This window comes from Micropterus salmoides, unplaced genomic scaffold (assembly GCF_014851395.1).
Source record: "Micropterus salmoides isolate LMB-PRFRI ecotype aquatic unplaced genomic scaffold, ASM1485139v1 Ms_hic_scaffold_18, whole genome shotgun sequence".
Taxonomy (NCBI): domain Eukaryota; kingdom Metazoa; phylum Chordata; class Actinopteri; order Centrarchiformes; family Centrarchidae; genus Micropterus; species Micropterus salmoides.
This window is the reverse complement of record NW_024040928.1, coordinates 28950269-28959315: the sequence shown is the minus strand read 5'-3', so window position 1 is coordinate 28959315 and position 9047 is coordinate 28950269. Positions and strand designations below refer to the sequence as shown.

At 42.7% G+C, this 9047-nt stretch overlaps 1 protein-coding gene across 1 annotated transcript; it reads right to left on the bottom strand.

The window, feature by feature from the left end:
- Window positions 1-2927: 2927 nt before the first annotated feature.
- Window positions 2928-7251, bottom strand: LOC119909273. Its single transcript, XM_038727405.1, has 3 exons — window positions 7038-7251; window positions 5432-5707; window positions 2928-3819 (listed from the first exon to the last, which is right to left on the bottom strand). Exons 1-3 carry the CDS (start codon window positions 7165-7167, stop codon window positions 3062-3064), a joined length of 1164 nt encoding a protein of 387 aa, XP_038583333.1. The 5' UTR covers window positions 7168-7251; the 3' UTR covers window positions 2928-3061.
- Window positions 7252-9047: the final 1796 nt, after the last annotated feature.

The following is a 9047-nucleotide window of genomic DNA, read 5'->3' as shown; positions in this document are numbered from 1 at the left end:
CAGCACTTGGTTTGGGCCTGTTTTGCATGAATTACTGCCTCAGTGCGGCGTGGCATGGACGCTATCAGCGTTATTGAAGACCAGGATGCTTCAGTAGCGGCCTTCAGCTCTTCTGCATTGTTCGCTCTCATGTCTTTCATCTTTCTCTTGGCGATGCCCCATAGATTCTCTACGGGGTTCAGGTCAGGCCAGTTCGCTGGTCAGCAGTAATCCCATGATCATTGAACCAGGTTTTGGTACTTTTGGCAGTGTGGGCAGGTGCCAAGTCCTGCTGGAAAATGAAGTCAGCATCTCCATAAAGTTCGTCGGCTGAAGGAAGCATAAAGTGCTCTAAAATGTCCTGGTAGACGGCTGCGCTGACTCTGGACTTAATAAAGCACAGTGGACCAACACCAGCAGATGACGTGGCTCCCCAAACCAACACAGACTGTGGAAACTTCACGCTGGACTTCAAGCATCTTGGATTGTGTGCCTCTCCATCCTTCCTCCAGACTCTGGGACCTTGGTTTCCAAATGAGAATCAGAAAAGAGGACTTTGGACCACTGAGAAACAGACCAGTTCTTTTTTTCTTCTGACGGTGTTTGTTGTTCAGGAGCGGCTTGATTTGAAGCCCGTGTCCAGGACCCGTCTGTGTGTGGCGGCTCTTGATGCAGTAACTCCAGCCTCAGTCCTTGTGAAGCTCCCCTGCACATTTGAACGGCCTTTTCCTGACAAACCTCTCCAGGCTACGGTCATCCCTGCTGCTTGTGCACCTTTTTCTTCCACTTAACTTTCTATTAATGTGCCTTGATGCAGCACTTTGAGAACATCCAACTTCTTCTGCAATGACCTGTTGAGGCTTTCCCTCCTTGTGGAGGGTGTCAATGATGGTTTTCTGCACAGCTGTCAGGTCAGCAGAACCAGACTGAGAGACCAATTAAAGGCTCAGGAACCCTTTGCAGGTGTTTTGGATTAATTAGCTGATTAGAGTGGGACACTTTGAGCCTACAATACTGAACCTTTTCACAATACTAATCTGAGATTTTGAATTTGGGGTTTTCATAAGCTGTACGCAATAATCATCAAAATTATATCAAATAACGGCTTGAAATATCTCACTGCATTAATGAGTCTATAAATATATTAGTTTCACCTTTTAAGTTGAATTACTGAAATAAATGAACTTTTGCACGATATGCTCATATTTTGAGTTTCACCTGTATGGGTTAAAAGCAGAGTTGAATCTCGCTACATGTATGTGTCAAAATAAAGTACCTTTACCTTTACCAGTTGCAAAATAACTTGAAATCTTAATATTGACAGATTGAAGCAAAATCATCATTTTGACTGTGGCGTCTGGCTTCAACAGAGAGAAATGTTGTACCAGGATCAGGGCTGGACAATAAAACAGTAACAATAATTATGGCAATGTATATTTTTTCACTATCAGTATGATACATTTTCAATAAATATTCAATACATTTTTGATTTTATTTACTTGACAGAAATTAGGAATGAGGAAAAAGGACAGAAAAAAGCTTTTACTTGTTTTGCTCATGTATATTTTATCATAATTGTTTTGAATGTTCTACCTTAGGTTTGTGAAGTGATCCACTGTGTTCACCATAAAGAAGAGTTTAAACCACAATTCAAATCTTCAACTTTTACTCAGGACCAGATATCAGCCTTTAAACTCCAAAGAAATAACAATTTGACACTTATTGTGATGATTATCAAAAGATATGAAACTTTTTATTGTGATAACATATTTGGCCATATCGTCCAGCCTTAACCAGGATGTATCTTTGCTATATTTATATATTTATAGGTGCTATGTGTCATCCTCAAGCTCGGGTCCTGCTCAGTATCTTAGCTGTTCCTAGGGCTGCACTCTTCTGGACAGAGACGTTTTACCTGGAAGCTGCTGTAGCCGCTCTCCCAGTTTGAGAGTCACGGCCCCCAGTGCTCCGATCACCACTGGCACCACTGTTGCTCTTACTCGCTCCTCTTTCTTGGTATTTCTCAAGCTTCTCGTGTTCCTTCTTTTTGATGTTGCTGTCGCTTGGGATCGCCACATCTATCGCTGCAGCCTTCTTCTGCTGTTTGTCCATCCGCACGATGTACGGAGGAGTCCCACAGGATCTTAGCTCGGTCAGGAGGTGTCTTCCAGTTTGACCTTGGGACTTCCAGCCCATACTCACGGCAGATGTTCCTGTACACTACGCCAGCTACCTGGTTATCGCGTTCCATGTACCCACTTCCTGCCAGCATCTTACAACCTGCTGTTATGTGCTGTACTGTCTCAGGGGCCTCCTTTCATAGTCTGCACCCGGGGTCCTGCCTGGTGTGTACACTGCTGTTGAAAAGTTTGAGGTTGAAAGAAAAGCAGATTTTGTCCATTAAAACGTCAAATTGATCAGAAAGACATTGTTTGTGTTGTAAATGACTTGTTGCAGCAAAGGGCTGATTTGTAAGAGAATACCTGCAGAGACGTACAGGGGCCCTTTATCAGCAACCATCAGCCCCAATCAGAGTTTGTCATTTTAAAAGGCTACTTGATCTTTAGAAAACCTTTTGCAATCGTGGTCGCACAGCTTAAAAACGGTTCTTCTGATTAAAGTAGTTGAGCATCTGGAGCATTAAGAGTGAAAAAGGGTTTCTAACGACAATTGGCCTTTTAAAAATGGTCAGCTTGGATCAGCAAACACAGAATGCCATGGAAACATGTTTACAACATTAATGTCTACACTTTCTAAACATCAGATGTTATTTTAATGGACAAAAACTGTGCTTTTATTTTGAAAAGTGACCACAAACGGTCGTGTATACATTTAAGAAATAATCTGATGTCCGATTAATGTTCTGAAAGTGTGATTTTTCTACACATAAAGAAAGATTAAAGCCGTTTTTAGTGCTCACTTTGATTAATTTACATGCAGTATATAAACATAATACAAGATTTTATTAAAAACAGCACAAAAACGTGAGAAAGGACACGTTCAGCAACAGTATTCTAAAAATGGAGGATAAAATGTGGGGGAATTAAATTATTATTGGAGTCCACTGGGATCCGTCCTGGATTCATTCAATAAAAATGTTTTCGGATTTGGGAAAACTCGTAGCACCAAACTCCGCCTCGTGCACAAACTGCTGTATCTTGGTTCTGACCCACGACTGTTTCTCTGCAGGAAGTCTTCTCATGGCCGGAGCCAGGCTGAGTAAAAACAGGGTGACGTCGTCTCTCTGATCCACGTCGCGGTCTCTCTGAGCCTCCCTGGCCTCCATCCTCCTCAGGAACTCCTCCAGCAGACCGTCGCTTCTCTTCCTCTTGGCTCGGGTCGGCCTGGGAGACGCGGCCGGGCACTCCTCCTCGCCGTCAGTTAGGTCGGACAGCTCCGCCACCACCGCTTCCTGCTCTTCTGTTTTCAGGTGGCTCGGCCTGGACGCCGAGCAGGACGGCGGCGGGCCGTGGTGCGTCTGAAGGTGATGCAGATGCTGCAGATCAGGTCGCAGGACTGCCGGGGAAGACGGCGCAGGAGGCATCAGCTGATCAGAGAGCTGCGAGGGAGTGTGCGAGGAAGCTAAGGACGAAGCCAGAGAGGTAACTGACTGCATCATCATCTCAAACAGCTCCCTCATGTTAACCTGCTGGACCTGCTGCATTTGAACGCCGTCGTCTGTAGCTGCGGCCTCTGAGGTCACCTCGGTCAACTCGGTCTTTGCGTCTTTAAGTCGGACGCCGTCTCTGTTGGCAGAAGACGGCCGCTTCCTCTGAACAAACTCTGAGGAGGAGGATGAAGATGATAGTGTTGTTGTTGTAGCATCTGCTACAGCGATGCCTACAAAGACAGATAAAACAAATCACCTTTCATTTTCACCCCACAGCTAGAAGCACCGCAGGTTCTTGTGATACTCAGCACAAGACTAAACTAAACTACGGCTGCGTATCGAACCTCAGGTTAGATTTTTCCATTTCATTCAGGACAAGCGTTTTTTACTTGTTTACTTGCTTAGTTCTGCTCAATTATTATTTTGCATGGACCAATAAGGAGCTGGGACTGTTACTGAATGTTACATGAGAGTTAAAAGAGGCTGTGGCGGCGGAAAACAGACTGGGAGTCGTCGCAAAGTAAACGGCGACATGCGCAGTAAGTGTTACTTGCACGTACAGAATATTTTAATAAAAATACCAAAACTAAAACTCTGTCAGAAGCATCGTGTTTCTGCTTTGCATGACTTACAGTGAGGGAATAAACTTTTTGATCCCCTGCTGATTTTGTACGTTTGCCCTGCTGCCTTGAGATCATTGACAAGATCCTCCCGTGTTGTTCTGGACTGATTCCTCACCGTTCTCAAGATCGTTGCAACTCCACGAGGTGAGATCTTGCATGGAGCCCCAGACCGAGGGAGATTGACAGTTCTTGTGTGTTTCTTCCAGGTGCTGCTTGGCGATGGTCTTGCAACCAGCCAATACTCTTTTCACTCATTAAAACATGTTTACATGCGTGTTTCAGATTTTTTTTTTTTTCTTCTGTCTCTCACTGTTCAAATAAACCTACCATTAAAATTATAGACTGATCATTTCTTTAAAACGGACTACACAAATAACACAGCAAATGTCTTTCCCCAAAACCGTTTGGAGCCCCCTGGGGAGGCCCTCTGAAAACCTCTGGGCTAAGTTATTTGTTGTGACATTTAACAGTTTCCCGAATATAAACTCAGGTTTCTGTTTGTTTCATACACAGGAGTCAAGTCTCGTCTTGAACTGTGCAACCTGCACAAACACAATAGTTCTCTGTGATTAAAAGCAACGTAAAGCTCACAAAAAAAGACCAGATGACTTTAAGATAAACACTCACTAGTCAACTAAAACTACAGCAGTGTGATACAACAGTCCTGTAGTAAAGGAGCTGTACGGTGTGTCGCATACGGTGGCTTTATTAGAGCTAGTCTGAAACAAAAAACTGCTGCTGAGGCTGAACCAGACCAGGAAATGTGCCACAAAACCAAAGCAAGGAGCTTAAAAGCTCCGTAGAGCTGCTAAGGTTTGGCAGTAGAACTTTTCTTTTGACTCATCTGTAGATAATTTCTTTCTCACTCAATCAATAAATTGTTAACGTGATACATAAAGTCATAAAATAGAGACAATGCCTGTCACAGTTTGTCCTGAGTCTAAAACTCAAAGATTTTCAGTTTACAAATAAATAAAACAGAGAAAAGCCACAAAGATTCACATGTGAGAAGCTCCAACCAGTGAAGCTTTTGTGTTTTTTTCGATTAATCTATCAACAGAAAACAAACTAATCGACTCACTGTTCCTAATTTGGTATTAATTAAATACTAATTACTGGAACTTTAAATGTGAAGATTTGCCGGTTTTCTGTTTCGTACAGGATCACACCGACTCTGCAGCCTCAATCCAACATTTAGGGAAACTCCTTCACTACGAACCGTAATTCTCGTCGTCGTCGCTCCGTGTTTCGCTGGTCGTGCTGCAGCCCACCATTTCAGACACCTGGTACTGAGAGGGCTGCGGGTTCAGAGCCCAGCCGTTGGTGCCCGCTGCTCTGGCGTCAATGAACGGGTTCAAAAAGGACAAAATAGCCGAATATCTCCACGGTCTGTAGTTAAAAAGCCCCACGCCACTCTCACGCCTCTCTTTCTCCCGCTGCCTTTCCCGCCGGTGTTGGTCCCTCAGCATCTTCCACTTCCGTCTGCATTCAGACTCTAAAGAACGCAGGAAGAAAACATGTTGACTTTACCACTTACTCAACATTTCGTTTGCGTCTGGCAATGGAGAGTCAAACCGCCACACTGGGTCACACGTTGCTTCATCACATCCACATCTGGGGCAATTTGTAGAGTCACCTTTTGAGCTCTTTTTAGCTCCTTTAATTTTGCTACTTGGGACTGAAAAATGCATTCTGTTGCATAATAATAATAATGATCTAATAACTAACTTTATTTATTTACTAACTATGCGGGATGAAAAGGAATAAAACAAAGCAAGCGGCTCAGATAGATTTAGAATTAGCTGTCCTATAAAAGTGCTTTTTTTTTTTATTTATTAGAGACTTAAAAGACACTAAGTGTAGCATAATTTCTTTTGGCAGGTCCTTCCAGAGCCTCGTGGGCCCTGACAACAAAAGCTCTGTCCCCTTTAGTTTTCAGCCAGGACTCAGGGAGAGACGGTAGACCCCTACCTGAAGATCTCAAACAAGAGAAATGTCTGTTGCAGGACCAGGAACGACAGCATTTAGTTAAATCATGAAATCCAAACAACACATAATTACTACATTTATCTGACAGCTTTACTTACTAGTTACTTTGCAGGCTCAGATTTTACGGACATTAAAACATGTTGCACTGTTATCATGTTTTATAAGTTTATATATATTTTCATTTTTTTTTCAAAGCTCAGGCAATTTCATAAAACCAGCTGTGCGCTGTAGTTTTTTGGCAAACAGATTCAGATGCTGCACCAGACTGTGAAAACACTCGCCTACAAGTGCACGTAGGCCTACTGCATTGAAACTATGACTTAAGTACAAGTATTATCAGTAAAATGTACTTACAATATCAAAATCAAAAGTACTCATAGAGCTGAAAAACTACCTTGTGGCCGTTTTAGTGTTATAAATGATTGGATTATGCATCATCTCTGATTAACAGTTTACAGTTGCAGCTGATTGAGGTGGAACTGATTTGGATTATTTTTGTTTTTCATTGGTTAAATCCCCACTACATTATAATTTGCCTGGTTAAATAAAGGTGAACTAAAAATAAAACACAACATTTGTGATGTTTTTGTTTTGTTTGACAGATTTACGTCCTCAGTAGGAACCAATGTGCTTGTAGCTGAGAGCCGCAGATAGTCGGAACGTCTTGAGAGACGTACTCGTATTGTTTTGATCTTTTCTCGCAGGGTTTTGTTGGATTTTTGGAGGATTAATCAACTTTAAGGAGTCTCACTGCGCAGCCACAGTAGATGAGACGGTCGCCGGGGTGTCCGTGAAGCAGCCGGCGGTGTAAATTCACGAGTAAACCGGAGACTCACCGGGAACACCGACTATCTCCGCGACCTGCCGCCACGCGTCGCTCCTCATGTTCAGGTCCCGGTAGGTCAGAGAGTTCGTGTCGTACAGACTCGGGAATCCGGACACAGCCATGATCAGTTTATACTCCATGTTGCATGAAACACCTGTACCTGCCCGGTGGAGTGGAGCGCGAGGAGGAGGAGGAGTAACAAAAACAACCGAGTGCTTAAAAAAACAAAAAACAACGGTGTGCTTCCGTTTCCGGTGCGACGACCGCTTATTGGTTCTTTTTATTCCACCACATTTAATTTTTATTAACTTTGGTTTCTTTACAGATTCAGATTATTAGTACAGAATTTAAGTAGGATATATATATATTTAAAGTATATATAGTATAAAGTGGCTCCACTTTTACCGGCTGCAAAACTGCAACCTCCTAATTTTCCCTGAGCACCTTATTTACATATTCACCTTTGATTTGTAGATTGTGCGTTTGTATCGTTTCATCTGTGCCGCAGGAATCCATGTTCACGCCTGCGGATACAAAGACACAAGAGGCTGCAGGAAGTCTCTTCGGTGGACGCAGAGCTGCGAAGATGCAAAGTGGCAACAAGCTGTGGGGCAACTTTGAGTGCATGCAAATGTCCTGTGTCGCTCTGGGCTTCACCTCAGATGAAACAACCCACAACCACCTGTCAGTTTCCCACACATTGACAACTGCCCATTCACCAATTAAAATGATGTCAGCATTTACTTGTCTATAAGCAAAGCAGGTACTGCACATAGTATACATACAAATGTTATATACATTTATATGATTTAATGGGTTGATGAGCAGAGCTGCCAACCTGGAAAACAGTGGCGGCTGCGGGTCTCACAAGTTCCCTGTAGGAGGCGACATCGCTGCAAAAAGGTCGGATCTGGTCAGCAGCATAATGTATGTTCACATGCTCAATCATATTTTTAAGACACATGGGTTCAGATAATGTATCTGGGGGTCTTTACTAGAGAAAACACGTGGGAAAAACATTTAAGATTCTCTATTGTTGTTAAAGTTAGAAGTTCATGTTTATTTATTTATATGTAGGCCTAACAAATGCAAAAGTAAGTATAAAGACACACGTTTCATGCTCATTTTGTATGTCTGAAACAGAATACATATTGCATTTCTTTTTTTAACTGCTGTTACTCCACAAATTTATATATACACAGGTGCTGGTCATATAATTAGAATATCATCAAAAAGTTGATTTATTTCAGTAATTCCATTCAAAAAGTGAAACTTGGATATTATATTAATTCATTACACACAGACTGATATTTCAAATGTTTATTTCATTTAATTGTGATGATCAAAACTGACAACTAATGAAAATCCTAAATTCAGTATCTCCGAAAATTAGAATATTACTTAAGACCAATACAAAAAAAAGGATTTTTAGAAATGTTGGCCAACTGAAAATGAACATATGAGCATGTACAGCACACAATACTTAGTCGGGGCTCCTTTTGCCTGAATTACTGCAGCAATGCGGCGTGGCATGGAGTCCATCAGTCTGTGGCACTGCTCAGGTGTTATGAGAGCCCAGGTTGCTCTGATAGTGGCCTTCAGCTCTTCTGCATTGTTGGGTCTGGTATCGGATCTTCCTCACAATACCCCATAGATTTTCTATAGGGTTAAGGTCAGGCAGTTTGCTGGCCAATTAAGAACAGGGATACCATGGTCCTTAAACCAGGTACTGGTAGCTTTGGCACTGTGTGCAGGTGCCAAGTCCTGTTGGAAAATGAAATCTGCATCTCCATAAAGTTGTCAGCAGCAGGAAGCATGAAGTGCTCTAAAACTTCCTGGTAGACGCTGCGTTGACCTTGGACCTCAGAAAACACAGTGGACCAACACCAGCAGATGACATGGCACCCCAAACCATCACTGACTGTGGAAACTTTACACTGGACTTCAAGCAACGTGGATTCTGTGCCTCTCCTCTCTTCCTCCAGACTCTGGGACCTTGATTTCCAAAGGAAATGCAAAA